The following is a 16864-nucleotide window of genomic DNA, read 5'->3' on the forward strand; positions in this document are numbered from 1 at the left end:
TGGGAAACTAACATCATTATGACGCTGCATGCCCGCATGCAATACTCAAGATGCCTTTCTTAACCTCAAAGGGATTTACAGGAAACGGAAAAAGTACAGAAAAGTGCAACAATCACGCACAGTGAAGAACCACCAAATAGACAGCTTGCTCAACCTCAATTCACTGAATCACTGAGGTTGCAAAGGACCTCTTGAGAGTAACTAGTCCAACCTCTATGCCAAAGCAGGGTCACCTGGAGCTGATTACCCAGAACTGTGTCTAGTTTTGTTTTGACTGTCTCCACAGATGAAAAGTCTACAACTTCTCTGGGCGAGTTGTTCCAGTGTTTGACCACATTCATAGTAAAAAAGTGTCTTACTGTTTTCAGAGGGAATTTCCTGATTTTTATTTCATGCCCATTGCCTCTTGTCCTGTTGGTGGGCACTGCTGAGAAGAATTTGACTCCTTCGTTCCCATCAAGTATTTACACATATTGATAAGATACCTCTGTGAGCCTTGTCTTATGGGCTTAACAGTCCAAGCTCTCAGCCTCTCCTTGTACGAAGGTTGTTGCAGTCCCTTACTCATCTTTGTGACCCTGCACTGGAGTTGTCCGTAAGTAAGTCTGTATCTTTCTTGTACTGGGGGAGCCCAGCACTGGACCCAAAACTCCAGATGTGCCTCACCAGTGCTGAGTAGAGGGGAAGGATTGCCCGCCTTGACCTGCTGGCAACACTCTTCCTAATACAGCCCAGGATGCTGTTGGCCGCTTTTGCCATGAGTGTGTACTTCAGCACATGACTAACAAAAGACAAAAAGTAAGGTAGATAAGGTAGATAAATCAGGAAACAAATCATGAATGGTTTGGATAAGATTAAAGATTAATTGTTCACCACCTCTTCTAATATAAAAACCAGCCAAGTGTGAGGTGACAGGTTCAAACAGCTCAAATAGGTGGCTCTCTCCCAGTGTGTAGTTAAGCTGTGCAACTCAATACTGCAGACAGCTGTAGATACTGGAAATTTGTGTGGATTAAGAATTGGAGGTTCATGAAAGGGAAATCTATTGTGTGAATAAACACAGATACAATGTTGCTGAATTAGGAAATTCTTGGGCTGCCAGTTGCTGGAGACTAGGAGAATACTTTGAGAAAGAATTACCACTCTGTCAGAAGGGGGGAAATACCACAGACACTTCACTGCTGTCATGGATAAGAGACTAATCTAGACAAACTTTTTTTATTGATCCAGGATGGCTTCTCTTATGATGAATTGGAAGAGAAGCATGCTAGGCATGAGTGTATCTACTGCTTTTTTCTGAGTCCATGCCAATCCAATGGACCTACACAGGAATGAAGATTTCAGCTAAGCCAGCTCCAAACCCGTGGGAAATCCTCAGTGGCAGAACTACCACAATTCTCCTTTGCAGAAGCTGGGATTGTATGGAAAGCTGTGTAAAACTTGCACATAACCGGTTCTAGGGATTTGCTAGTCATGAGCCTTGAGCTGCAGAACATTACTTTAGCCAGCAAACTGAAACAGCACTCACAGGGCAGTTGAATCAAATGGATTTTGCCTGCCAATCCCAATTTTCCTGGGGACTAAAATTTGTTTTTTTGTAAGAACCTCCTTCATTCTGAATGTTTATGATTTAAGGTATCTTTAGTTGCATGCTGTGTACATACAGACTTGTACTAGAAACATACCAGAAGAAACAGCATAACAAAGAGTTAAAAGGTCTGTGTTGACAATTCCCAGGACATAGCTGCCAGCAGTAAACTGAGGAAGATATTTATGTAAAGACTGTAAGGCCTGCACTCTAACACCTCACAGTACAGATGACTGGCCAGCAGAAAATCCTGCATCCTAACATAAGGAGACTGGCAACAAGGCTGCTACGTCTCACATAACATTCATTTTTAAATTAGTCCAACAGCAAAAACAGACTATAGACATGTATTTCAAACAAGAAAACAGCAAAAAAACCCCCAGTGGTCAGCAACCTGGACTAAGACTCGTGGAAGCTGAAGTCAGCAAGAGCTTAACATGAAGGACCACCCATTCAGAACTGACAACTCCTGAAAGATATGAGAGAACTGTCCAAAGTACTAGGTTGCCATCACTGAGCAAGAAGAACCAGAGCAGTTCATGAGGACTCAACATCTGGCATTTCTTGTCCTTTGCATCCCACAGAAACAATACTGGTCAGACTTCCTCTGCTCATGCACCGTGCTGCCTGTGAGTATGCGAGTGTGAATTCATGAAATCTGGGTAAGAGAGTGTGAATGCAAAAAACCAACATGTTTGAAGATTTTGTAAATAAGTATCACCTTCCCTTTTCACAGCATCCCACACCGAGTTTTATTTTGCTAATTTTCCTACATGTATATTATTACACAAAAGATAGTGTGTCAATGCATTGCAGATTCTTGCAAGAAAAAAACTGTTCAGCACACTCAGCCTTTTTCAGTGCTCTGGGCTTATTTTCCACTCATGTGGAACACTGACATACAGCCTGTAAATTTATTCCAGGGGAAAATCTTTAAACAAGGCGTTTGTTTATGTTTGTGCAGCAGCCAGGGTAAAAGCTTAAAAAATATACAAAAAAATGAGAATTCTGCAGTCTAGCAAAAAACCCAGGACATGCTTTCACTTCAAAATGCCCACTGAGTTACCATATATTACACTATGGAACTGTTTACCTCAAAAAATGAAACAAGGGTAATTTCTTACCAGTCTTTTCTGTTGAAGCTGTTCTCTAAGTAATCTGTCTTCTGGTAAAACATCACATAGAAGAAAATAATTGTCCTGTTCTTCTGTTAAGAGATTAGGAAGTGGGTATAAAGGATGGGAAGTTGCAGCTGCTTTGACTGTTTTTGGCATATAATTTGCTAAACCTTTGGTATGTGTTAAGAAACTGAGAAAGCATTTTTAAATCCATAAAAGTCAGTTATTTTAATTTCAAATTTAATGAAACATGCTTAAAAATTTGTATATACATATTTACAAGACTTTTACATTATATATTTTGCAGTACAAAGACAAAAGTCTTGCATAGGTTTTCTCCACTACCAGCTTTACTCTTTTCTATGATGGTTATTTGGGAGACATAAAGCAATTTTCATCATTTACAGTATAAAGTCAGCATGAAAGAAACATGAAATCACCTTTAATTTCATTTGCATGTGGGATTTTCAGTTATTTGCTTAAGTAATGGTCAGTTTCCAGTAGTTAATATCATTTGGTATAGCCTCCCCTTACCCTGACAGATCACATTACCATCAGATCTCGTTCCATCTGCCAATATGCACGACAACTGTTTAGCAACACATACACTTCTGTGCTTCACCCACAATTTACTTGTACTAACCTTTTACTATTTATGTTCATATCCAATTTAATAATAAAACAAATCTTATTCAAATAAATTACCTTAAAAATACTCAGCAGATAAGAAAACAAAAACGCAAATGCAAAATATTTTTGTAAGTTACTCATGTATTAATCAAAGGGTTATGTGGTTGGTGAACTGAAGTCACCATTATTAAGTCTTTTACAGTTTTAAACTTGCTAGATTTCAGCCTTTCCCATCTTTTCATACAGAAGCCTGTGTGAAGTAAGACAAAACCCCTGATTCCTGAGCTATCAAATCTGAAGGAGCTAGCCATTAAAATTAACAAATTTGTTATCAACCAAATAACAAAGTATGTTCATTGTCCTCTGGAAGAGCTATTGATGGTTTATAATTCTGGCAAGCTCAGACATCAGATGCTTGATTTGCAACTTTCAAACTGAGTGTTAATTGTTAACATTTCAGAAGCAAACCCATACTTATGTAAGAGAAACACAATTATGATATTTGGACTGATTTTCATGTTTTATAGAACTATTTTTCTTAAATACAGTTTGAATAATTAAACCAATTTATTTTCATCCATTTTATACCCAGTTTCCACCTTCCATTCATCTCTGACACCAGCAGCGTGCATTTCTTCCTCTCTGTAAAGCTCTCCATGGAGAATTAAAGATGTAGGAAAGCCCTAATGTTCTTTTATCTGCTTTCAGGTAAACTCTATTTCCCTGTTAGAAAAGGGGAAGCCAAAGAAATGCATCAGCCACTTCTGAGAAAAACACCTCCTTCGCACAGTCATCACTGTCCTTACGATGGAATGCCCCACTGTGCCAACACACCAGAGCTGTGAAGTATGGTATGGCCTTTGGGCTTGTGCTGGAGCCCAGAAAGCAGCAGTCTTGGAGCCCAGAAAGTGGCAGTCTTTGTACCCCTGCTGTGAACATATTGTCTCCTAATACTCTCGGGACAGTAAGCACAGTGGCAGGGGAAAGGAAGGATGATTGTGGCCGTGATGAAGAGTTAGTGGCATCAGCAGGGGTGGTGGACAGAGTGAAGTCAGAAAAGACAAGTCACTGGAAATGTTTCTCCACATTTCTGGGAGAACTGTCACCAATTATTTACGCAGGGGGTACCAAAGCCTCCCCAGCCATGATGTAAGCAGCACTGCTTCTTAGGCCTCGATGTGCAACCGGCCCCAGTTGGGCAGTGCATTTAAGCATGTACTGAGCTCATCCTCCCGCAGCACAGTGCTGAAGCACATGTTGCGATCCTTGGAAAAGGTAAGTTTGAGTATGTGGTTAAGAGTTAAAACATCACTTCTGTGGTTTTCTGACCTGTGTCAGATTACTTCACACTTGGCTGATCAAAGCAGCAGTATATGTCAAATTGTCATATGATCTGGCCAACAGAGAGTAAGCAAGCAGCATACTTACCTAATGGAGCTTCTGAGTTTGTTCTTATCACACTACAGAAGTCTGTGATGGGCTGTTCTGCAAACCTCCTCTTCCAGTATAAGATGTACCTTTGAAAATAAGGGAGACATGACCAGTAAAAAAGGAAACATTGAAAAAACTTTAATAAATAGTTGATCAGCTCTTGTATTTTCCATCTTCTAAATTCCAAAGTGCTTTGTGGATTTTTTTTAATTCCTGTCTCTCTTTTTCCTTCCTTTAATTTAATTTTCAAATTCATTAAATTCATTCAACTTCCATTAAAACTGGGTTTAACTATCCTGTCAGACAGAAATGCCATTCAGATGCATCTTTACTGAGAAGATATACTACAGAATACTCTCAAATTCCCAAAATACTGTGCTCTGTGTTCTACAAAATGCAGGCAGGAATCTGAAACCTGGTAAAAACATCAACTTGTCAAAAGTGAGGTTCTGGCAGGTCTCCTGTGGAGTCACAGTGAAAGCTGTAGCTTGGCAGACAACCAGAAAGAGAGAAAAATGAGGTCCCCAAACACCTGGGGGTGGGGTAGTAGACAGAATGAGGAAAGACCTAACTAAATTGAAGGTTTAACCCATCAACTAGAGTTGTTTAAAAACATTCTTCTGCTATCATTGTTTGTATTACAGCACCATCAACAGATCCCAACTGAGATTAGGTTTCTACTGAACTAAAAGCTACTGTCTAACCAAGAAGATATCACCTTCAATTATACGATGGATTAAGGATTCAAGCAATCCTTGTGCTAATTATTCAGAATCTTACTAAAAAAAAAAAAAATCTGAAAATGCTTAAGTGCACACATATTTATACTTATGTCTCATGTGCATGGTATGAATTATGCAAGAGTCAATAAGATAAAGGCTAACTATTCAATGACAGCTTCCTACTGACATGCCAGCATATTAGGAAAAGAATGATAAAAAAATCTGATATCATTACTATGAGGACATTTCTAAATAGTTGTAGCTTTTAATACCTGTGCCATCTAAAAGTGTACTTGCCACAGCTATCACATCCCACAGTGGTTCACATTTACTTCTATTTGCCATCTAACTCAATAGATAAGGACTTCAGCTGCAGCACGTACTTGTTTCTGCTAAGTCTGACATGGAGAGGATTAACCTCCAGTACAGCAGACAGCTAAGCACAGTGAAGCCAGCAGGCATGGCTGAAGCTCATTCAGAAGCATCATTATATGTCAGAAACAGGCAAGCATTTTGTTGTCCCCTGCCTACTCCACTGTTGATAATGCACAATAAAGCAGTCTTGCTGCTACATAGAACAGCAAGTCTTCCAGAATAAGCCATCCTTGATCTTTAAGGACATAAATGTGCAAATGAAGGGATTTCAAGACGTCATTTAGACTATCCCCTGCACTGAAATTAATGAACATCATTCAGACAAACTCACCTAACCATAATCATCTGTGCTGTGAAGCTTACTGTTAAGGGATTTCATATCATAAGACTGAACCCAAATAATCAACGATCATATAAAGCAAATGCCTTGTCATACTTCCAGGGAGACAGAATAAGTGATTAGCGTCTATGAGTGATCATGTCCAGTCATGCAATGGAAACTTATTCCCCTTGTCTGTTCCCCTTGCCCTAATGCCAGCTTATCTTTATTCTTCCAAGATTATTAAAAAAAAAAAAAAAAAAAGTAAAAAAAGTTTTCCATTAGCATTGCTCTCCTCTGGATTCTCCACTTGTAGTTCCGTCAAGAAATGTATTCCTAAGACCGATTGTAACTCACTGCTAAGCATAAAAAAAAATACTGTTTTTATAGTTATTTTCCACACTTCAGTTTAACACAGATTATACTTCCTTTTTCTGTATAGTATTAGATCATTCTATGTATAGCATAGTACTAGACTGTTTCACTGATATTCAGTACAGCAAATAAGAGAAGGCACACTTCAGAGTAGCAACTCCATTTCACATCCTGGGGCCACATTCTATAAGATTTGGCTATCTTCCAACTGCATTAGCAGCAAAAAGAATCTAAATGCTCATTTTCTCAAAAAGGTGATTTTAAAATACATTTCTATTAACACAGAATAATCCTCTGAGCACTCTTAAACTAGTGGTCCATGACTGAGCAGCTCAAATCCTTTTATTTATCTGAAGAAGCTAGCATTATCTCCAAAGAACATTGCATTCTTGTACTGCCTGCTTTCAGCATAAAACCAAACTAAAACAAGTATCAGTTTTCAATTTTAAGCAATGTTAAGCTCATACATCTGAATAAGGATTTATATGACTTACATTTCTCTTCCTTAATTTCATCTTAATATTTCATCTTTTTTTGGCATCTTGATAGACAGAAGTTATTGACTTTGGCACAGAAGACCTACTAGAAAACTTTTTAGTTGAGAAATTATCCAGCTAACATTTAAACACCGTAACAGAACTATCTATAAACTGGCAGGTACCATCTAATCTACCACCTGGCCCATACATTGCTGTGTGTGAAAGCAAAATGCCAAGCAAGTGCCTTGTCCCTGAAGTTACAAGCCAGCTGGGACCATGCCAGCTACTGGAGGAAGTTAAGAGAGAGAAAGCCAAATGCGTCCCTGCTGAGATGATCAATGACACAGCTGGAGGAGTCACAGTTGTATGTAGATCACAGTGCTGTAAAGTATAGTCAAGGGTTAAATGTGATTTCTATGGGGAAATACTGGCATCCTTAAAATAGGGCAAATGAATTTCATTCCAGAATGTAAAAGATCCTGTACTGAGCAACTTCTGCATACAATACACAGCTTTAGGACATTGTACAGTGGTACAAATAGCCTTGTCCTATACGAATAAAACCCCAGATTAGAAGAGTTAATTGTTTAGAATGTGCTTTACGAAATAAACAACTTTCTGTTTGTACACAACTTCTTGATTAGTGACAGGACCTGAAAAGTCCCTAGGATATGTCAAAGAATGTCTAACACAGGAATTGCCCTGTATTCCAATATCAAGTCTCCTGGTCCCCGGAACATCTAGGGGTTGGACAGTAGAAGGGTACAAGAAAACAGCCTTACAATCCTGCAACAAAAACTCATTGAAAAAGTAATAAAAATCCTCCCACAACATCCTAACGCTTTTTAAAGTACTTTAAAATGATGACCTCTAGTTTTCTGAAGGTTTCTATCTGCACACACACACACTCATTGTAAACAATATAACCCTTACCTTCTAAAATCTGCAACCAGTTTCACATCTGCTATGACAAGCTTGTGTTCAATGATCATGTGCTTCAGGAGCTGCTTTTGTTCTGCTAAGAGATAGCATTCTTTGCAGAAAATACAAGGCACATATGGAGAACCTTCTACAGCAGCAACACCACCTGGACTTTCTGGCAGAGACAGAGGCTCCAAAATACACTCCGTATCTAAAACAAATAAAAAAAATAATTAATTTTGACTAAGTGAATAAATCTACATTACTTGGAGGAGTACTTTTAGGCAGTACATGCAAAACCTGTTTTGCTGGGTCCCAGTTTTGTTGCATGGATCACTCCAACACAGTGCTTGGAAGTGAGATGACTGCATTATTTTCAAGAAGGACAGTGGGAGGTTAGCACAGGACAGTTCTCAAGTATCTGAGCCAACTGAAACTCCCAGCTGACATGAAGTCAAACAGACACAAGAGCTCTGCTTATTACCAAAGGAAGTTTTATGATGAGACACCCACTTTTCTTCCTCTCACTACCTAGTCTACCTGCCGGTATGAATGAAGCTACTCTCTTTGCCACATTCCTTGTACTGTCAGGAAGGCTTTAGACTGTATAGCACAAACTGTTTTGTATGTTGATTTCTCCTAATTATACTTTTATTTATTGCACAATACTTCTATAATTTTCTGATTGACTCTTGAATGTCTGTACGCGTTTCTTGACTTTTTTTTCCTCATGAGTATCTCATTTACTGTTCTGTGACAAAGGAAAAGACTCTTCTTGATAAAGATTACTGCCACATCGAAGCTTGTGCCCACTGAAACACTTTCTTACTGCACAGATGTTGAGGAGGCGCGCAATGTAAAAGGGTCAATGGCCTGTGTTTGCACTATACTGCACCAATCAAACAGGTTGCTCAAACGGCAGAAGCACACACTGGTGAGTCAACGGCTTATGTTCTCCAGGTTCGCTGCTATTTGTAGTTCAACAAGTGGGTGGATTGCACAGTACTGCAGTAGTATTGCAAACAAGCAGACTGACCCAGGGTATATGTGTGTAGCAGTGTAAATTTGTAAGGCTCTTCCACTGGTATAAATTAGTTTAATTTATTAAGAAACACTGTGTGATCAACAGATTTCAACAGCTGACCTCCCTAGCCTAACCAAATTCCAGTTGTCCAGAAATAAACCACGGGGTTCATTTCCCAAACAAATCATACCTCAGTCCTTGCTAAGAGTTTATCTTTGAAGCAAATGCCAATTTCAGTATGTATCTTTGATTTTAGCTACATCAGTTTTGGACAGCAAAAGGAGAGTAAAAGCACGCAGGAAAAGCTCCCCAATATTTCCCACACTTTGAGGATGAAAACTGAAAAAAAACAACCATCACGGGTCTCCTTGACTCTTGTGGTATGAAATTAACTTGTGCAGAAGGAGAATAAACTGTATGGATTCCTGCAGCAACATGATGCCTCTTGTAGAAAAATGAAATTTCACAAAACCACAGAATGGTTGAGGTTGGAAGGGACCTCTGCAGGCTCTCTGGTCCAATCCTCCTGCTCAAGCAGGGCCACCTAGAGCCAGTTGCTCAGGACCATGTCCAGATGGCTTTTGAGTATCTCCAAGGATGGAGACTCCACCTCGCTGGGCAACCTGTGCCAGTGCTCAGCCAGCCTCCCAGTGAAATTGTGTTTCCTGAGGTTCAGAGGGAACCGCCTGGGTTCTAAAGAACTAAGAAAAAGGCCTTCTCCAAGTCTATTATTTTGTCATGCAGGAATTTTAAAATGGGTATGTTTAAAGGAACTTTAATAAACAATATTTACCAGATACAAGAATCAATGTATGACAACTTTCACCCTACAAAATTCACGTGTATGTATCATACATTGGCAACCACACTAAATCTGATAACCTGGTAACTTGTCCACATGGAAAATTTGATAAATAATTTAAAAAAAACCATAGCCATTTAGCTTTTTTCCCCTAGGAAAATAAGCTAATGGAACAGTGCTCCCCCCACCCCTGACTTTAAAAGAACCAAAGAAGCGTTACAGTTACAGAGATGGACCTGGGAAGCTCCTAAAAGTTCTGTGACAAATTTCCATTCAGGTAAAGGAAGAGGCACGGAGAGGGAAATGAGATTGCCATCCATTGCACATGTTGTTCAGCAGTGGCCGGCGAGCCAGCGTGGACATGTGGTGCTCCAGAGCAGCCACAGCATGTACTGATGGCTGCCTGATGGGGTTGCTCCAGGGAACTGTCAGTAAGCTGGAGCTACCGGGAGCCGCAAGTGAGAAGGGGTATAAAATCACAGGAAACACAGCTTCATCATTTCCATGCTGCTCCTGGAACAATGTATCTGCCATGTACAACTGTTGAGGCTTCTACTTAGGATGTCTGAAAAATAAAACTTCCTGGAAAGTCAGTGACTTGGCTGAAGACTGATGGCTGGGTTACACTGAATTCAGTTTATACCATAAAAAGCAGCACAGAGAGATGGCAGCAGGCAGAGCATGGCATTACCTGGAGCAATACAACTGCTGTTGACAATCTAACATTTTTCCTGTTGTAATTTTACCTGCGCTTCAGCCCATTCCCTTTCCCTAGACATTTCTTTATCAAACTGGCATTGTACAAGTTGTTCCTTTTTTTCCTACTTTAAGAATAGCAGCTGCTGCACTAAGTGCTAGAGCAGTCCTCATGATAGGGTCAGCTCTCCCAAGTAAAACTGCTGTCACCTGCAAGAATCTAGCTTTGTGTATTCTTACAGTCAGTATTAGTTTTTAGGCTAAAGAATAATTAAAACATGTTTACTGAGAAAAGTAGAGCAACTTAATTTCCTTTGCAATTGCTGACTCTCACTGATGCCAAGAGAACTAAGAAGATACTCTGTCAGCCAGTTCAGCTGTGCCCAGTACGCAGCTACACTGCTTTTTGTTCATTTTCAGTTTAGGTCTCTTGCAATGACCTATTTAAACATTTAGAAGTCCAAATAAACACGTGCCTATCATCTGCTTCAACAAATCAACTTTCAAGATAGGTGTGTATGGCAGGAACTGCTACTCAACATACACAAGGAGCTGATAGAGTTATTTAGCATGAGTGCTCAGGAACAGCAATTGTTTGGGTTGGAAGAACAGAGCTGTTAATCTTCAATTGCAGTGGTGAGGAGCTGAAAGGAATAAACTGGGGTGAAGTTTTTTTTTGCTGCCCAAAGAGAGTAGCTAATACTAAAAGAGAATAAACTATAGACTACTGGACCAGTGTGGCAACTGCAGAGGCTTATGCAATTTATTTCAAAGGCACTTAAAGGAGGAGGTGAGGGGAAAAAAGAATTCATGAAAATATCTTTGTATTCATCTGCTGCAAAAAACACTGCACAAGAGAATAAATGCATAGAGCTGAACAAAGATGCACAGCCTTTAGCACAGCACTTAATGGACTAACACATAGCACAAGCCTCAAATGGTACAAATAAAGCTAAGCATATTATTGAAATCTCTGCAAAACCAGCTAATTTTGATTCTGTATATGGAGCAGAGTGGCCACAGGTACTGAAGAAAAGCTGTTAACTGAAGCACAGCTAAGGGCTAACATGGAAATAAAAACCCCTCAAGATAAACTTCTCAGACTCCACCAGGACTCCCACATTCACACACACTGGAAAATCAGGGGAAGGCAGTGAACTTTTCTCTTAAAATATACTGCTACAAGAATGACTTCACAGGGTCAGATTAAACATCCCTCTAGTGCAAGTGCCCTGGGTGACAATGGCAAGAAGCAATTACCTGGGGAAGTGTCTAAAAATAGGGCAAACAAATAGGAGTCACACAAATAGCATAGTCTTCCAGAAATCTGAGGGCTGAGAGTTTTAAGTCACAGGCTATACAAGTACCTCAGTTTAACAGCATTTTATGTTGGTTTTTGTGTTTTGGTTTGGGTTGGTTTTTTTCCCTCTCCATGGATTTTTTTCTACACTGTTTGAAATTGTTGGTCTTTTAACACCTACAAAAACCTGCAGCAACATTTCATCTTCTCCTAATGGTCCTTCATTCCTTGTTGTCCTTGCTCAGCTCTTGGCTACTTCTGCACTACCTTTCTTCATGTGCTGGGATGAGGGGTCGCTTCAAAATGCTCAAGTGGAAGAAGATGGGTTTCTAAATGAGCACAGTTTTTTCTCAATCTCTTCTTTATTTCTTTTTTATTCCTAGCATTTGCTTGCTTTTAGGATCACTGAATTATCTTCAAAGTCTCAGAGAAGCTGTGAATCAGGTGTTAATGTACAAGACAGTGGACATACTGTGTTCACTCCCATCTGTGTTTCTCTGCATTTATTAACACTGAATAGCACTTTTTTTTTTGTCCAGTTCACTCAAATACCATGATATTCTTCTGTAATGCTTCATTTGGCCCTCAAGCTTACCACTTGTGGGAAAAAAAAAGTCTATAAACAGCAAAATTTATCAGCTTCCTATTTGTGTCTGTGGTGAACAGTACAGGACCTAGCTCCCTATGAGAACAGAGCCCTATAAAATCCATCCATTAAATTTCTGCCAAATCATCCTGTCACCACTGAATTTTCCTCCTCTGCCTAATGGAAAAACAGCATGACTGTTATGCAAACAGATATTCCAAAGTCTTCACAGAAAGCCCACCGAACTTAGGAACTAAGAAAATCCCTCTCTCATTCACAGAATTGACAGTTCACACCATGTTGTCCAACCTTTAAAAGGACAGATAAAATTGTGGTCTTTTACAGCTAATTCAGAGCTAGAAAATGTAGAATAGAAAACAAAGACTAGAGGAATATATTCTTTGACAGCAAAGACTAAGAAATACACCCAGCTCTTCAGAGGAAAATAAAATGAATCCTTTGAAGACATCTGACAATGAGACGGTATAGAAAATGATTTGGATTACACAAATTACTTTCGAAACTAGAATGAGCACTATTTTTCTTTATACGCACCCATAGGATACCTAGTGCAATGCAGTCCTGGTCCCTGCACAGGAACTCTACACACTGTTACAACAGTGATAAAAAGAAAATGAAATAAAAGGCTGCCTATTACAGTAATTATACGGCTTTATTTTAACTGTTGTTATAACATAGACTAGTTAATCTTCACAGCTAATGAAGCAACAGGGTCAAAATGCATTCATTTTCCTTACTGGAACATTTTTAGTTGAAAACACAATTGTTCTCAACTCAAAACTAATGTTAGTTTGCACTTTAAGTAAACATTAACACCCACACAGTTCTCATACAGAGTACAGCAGTACAGGCAATGTACTCTACCTGCACAATCACACATGGAATTACCACAGAGCAATATGCTGTGTAATTTTATGGCCAATTCAATAGATGTGTGAAAACGAAGGTAAGATTCAGCATTTAAAGATGAATTGTGAAAGGCAAAGTTCTCAGAGATGGTTTAGCCAGCATAACAGCTTGCTGCCACCAGAAAGAGAAGGGATGTCTTGTTATCCTGTCTTTCTCCACCTTACCCTACCACTGCAAACTATCTGCTATTGCCCTTGTGCTTGTGCTGGCTCCTAGGCTGGGCAAATCCTTGGAGGAGTCGATTCAACTCTAACCAGACAGAACTACTCACTTCCCTTCTTTTTGCTCAATAATGTTGAAAATGCTCACTGAAGAGTCCACCACATACAAGAGCAAACTAAAAAGTGCATGGCGAGAAGCAGCAAGATGAAACAGGACCTTCCTCTTATCTCAACTTCCTCCTCTCTTCTCAGCTTAACAGCTTCAGCTGCTTCATGTAATTTTACCATAAGCATGCCTTAACAAAGCGTGCAACGTTCCTTCAAAAGCATTACACACAAAGGAAAACACTTAAGATTTTATCACTATGCTTCCTAACAAGAACACCCAGCATGGACTTCAGTTTGCAAAACCTATTATTGCCAGCGTAGGCATATGTAACATACTAAATGCATTAAGAGCTGTCGTGCTCAGTTCTTCTTGGTTGCACATCTAACTGTGCTCTGACTAGATCTGGGGACACACTGAACGCTGCTGCATAAATTACATTCTCTACCTGGAAAGTGGAGGTACTGGGGTTCAGATCAATAACTTCACTGTTAGAGCTCCTAACTCACATGGCTTGGGGCTCTGGGGTACAACCTGCAGCTGTGACTCAAGCACCAGACTTTTGGGGGAGGCAAACCCCTCCAGCAGGCAACTAGGGAGCCGAGGGAGGAACTCCCTCAATTAGTTTGCAGGGAATGATGAGGAGAGGGGCACTCGCATCCTTCTTTTTGAAGCTTTGCCACCAGGTGAAAAGTAATGAGAGTCACAAGACTAGAACAAAAAGGAGATACAAGTCCAAAGACAAGGGTTTTTAACAAGGAAATAAGAACTCTAACTAATTTTAAAAAGATTTAGCATAAGATGAGGAATATTCTGAAAATTCAAAACTGTACATAGTCTGAGAAATGAAATGAGGAATTCATACAAATCAGGTTAAGACACATTTTTACAGGTTTCATGTAATTTTTTGCAGTTTATGGCACAACAACAAAGCTTCAGGTTGAAAAGTGTATTATGTAAATATAGACATGCAGAGTACATAAGCTCACTATTGGTAACACAAGGATAATGACACAAAATAAGAACATCTGCTGGAATGTTAAGTGTCTTTCTAATTAAGTCCAGTAGTTGAATGAATCAATTCATTACCAACAAGTCTGGTTTATTATCTCATTAATACAGCTGGTTAATATTATGAGGAGATTAGCACAGGAACTTGAAATGATCCTAAACCAAAAACGAACTCTACAGAGATATGCAGGCAAATAAGGGAGCCCAAACAATGAGTAAAAGACGGAGGTTTTCAGACATGTAAAGAACAAAGGGGAGAAAGAATGACAGGAAAACAAAAGACACCTAGCAAACCTGGCACTCCACACTAACAGCGTAACAGATGCTCACTGGAAAACAGGCTGAGCACGCTCCCCCAAGCTCACACTGATGGCAAAACGATTTAGTTATCAAAATGACCAGACCCCCAGCTATTGTAACATTAGGGAAACAAGCTGGATTCCTACAGGTAATTCTGCACAAAACAGTGCTGTGTTTAAAATTAGTTGGGAAATGAGTAGTTTTAAAGCTTTGTCTAGTATTCAAGGTTTTTTGAGCTATAACGAAAATGAGTATTGAGAAGCACTGGCTTGACACTTGAAATACACACATGACAGCTTCCAGTTTTGCAGCCTTGGCACTGCAGCATCTATTCGTTGGCACAGCAGCATTCCCTAATTTGTGGTCATATTCTTGGAAGAGATTTTATACTGATTACAGGATTTTTCCTTTGTTTTCTACAGTATAAAAGATGGATGACTAATGACTTGCCAAATAAACAGTATTCAAAAACAAAACTCAGAATAACAGAAATAAAACACGCTGTCATCATTCTCACCAATACTACATGCAAATATGTTCCTCAGTAAAAGAAGAATCAATGTACATTGCCATTTCCTGCCTCTATATATTAAAGTGCTGAAGTACTTCCATGAAGTTGAATTGAGTCTGAGTTCATGAGGAATTATTTAGCTATTACTTCTGCTTGTTAACACGCTAAGACTGATATTTAGTTAAAATGTCCATGTGCTTTAGGAGACAACATATCCTCTAACTGCCCCCAAGATCAGTCAGTCTCAACCCTGCCCGGTTTTTCATTGAATGCAAATGGGCACTTCAAAAGAGTAGTTAATCCTACAGCTAAACCTTGTCAGTTTCACTGAAACCATACATATTCTGTAGCATCCACTGTCTGGAATATGAGAATTTTACTCCAGTCAAATGACAGCTTTACGAAAAGCTGTGAGTTACCAAATCCTAATATCTCAGGACACAGTTTCTATAGAGCAGGTGTCTGCTGGGAGCTGGAACTAACAGAAATACAACTGTGCTTAATAGCCATATTTAACAGGGCTGCTCTGTCGGGGAGCTTAGGATGTTGCAGTTTCATTAGCATTAACAAGTGTTGCTATGGGTACCGGTGCACAGGCATCAGAATACAAGTGAATAGAAGGAGTGGGAAAGTGATTAATAAAAATATGAAGTGTTGGAATTTTAATAAAACAAAACCAATGTGCTTGCCAATAAGATCATGTTTAACTAATAGACTACATTACTGCCCAGTTCACCAGCAGATATATACCGCTGCTTGTCGTCTTTCTGCTTGAGCCCAGACAATCCCCTGCATCAATAAAAATAAAGACTAGAGCAAAGCCACTGCTCTCACATTGAGAGGGACACACATGCACACACAGGAATTAAAGTGACCCTAATAAACATTCATAACAATATTTAAGTGCCAATGTTAATATGCAATTTATAAATATTTAACATACTACAGCCAGGTTCTGTGCAAGCTCAGAGCCACATAACACCTCATTCCCATGTAAACGGCATGGAATTGCATTAGCGTAACTAAATGCGGGCTTTGATATCTTGGTCACAAACATGAAACTATTTATTTATTTCAGAATGAAATTTTGAATAATTTTATTACACTCTTCAGAGCTACTCTGATTTTTAATGACTGTTGTTAAGCAAAATTAGGACCACTTCTGTTTACAGAATACCTGAAGGGTGAAAGTAGTACTGCAGGAGCATCTGTGTTATACTCAAAATACAAACCCAGTTCCTACTCTTAGCCAAACTAGGAAAACATGCCTTGCCCTAATTACTAAACAAATGTATGTTTACCCCCCTTTTTCCTCACCTTTCCTGTCCAACAGTTCGAATTAAAAAACGCACAACAGTAATCGCCACAAGTGACCACCCATGTGACGATTAATAGCAGAACTTCTGCTTTGCAGTTTCACTGCACAGTGAAGGCTGTAGTTTGGACTCACAGCAGGTATTTCCTTGATTTTAGCAACAT

At 39.4% G+C, this 16864-nt stretch overlaps 1 protein-coding gene across 3 annotated transcripts in view; it reads right to left on the reverse strand.

Annotated features, from left to right (window-relative positions):
• ZNF277 (zinc finger protein 277) overlaps nt 1-16864 on the reverse strand; it is a 54841-nt gene that overhangs the window by 24442 nt on the left and 13535 nt on the right. For all 3 annotated transcript variants that reach the window (XM_055710585.1, XM_055710586.1, XM_027812338.2), the window contains 3 exons: nt 7971-8169; nt 4765-4853; nt 2713-2795 (listed from right to left, as the gene is read on the reverse strand). In XM_055710585.1, the coding sequence (XP_055566560.1) occupies nt 2713-2795; nt 4765-4853; nt 7971-8169 (371 nt within the window). The remainder of the gene's footprint in view (nt 1-2712; nt 2796-4764; nt 4854-7970; nt 8170-16864) is intronic.

Source organism: Falco cherrug, chromosome 5 (assembly GCF_023634085.1).
Source record: "Falco cherrug isolate bFalChe1 chromosome 5, bFalChe1.pri, whole genome shotgun sequence".
Classification (NCBI taxonomy): Eukaryota; Metazoa; Chordata; class Aves; order Falconiformes; family Falconidae; genus Falco; species Falco cherrug.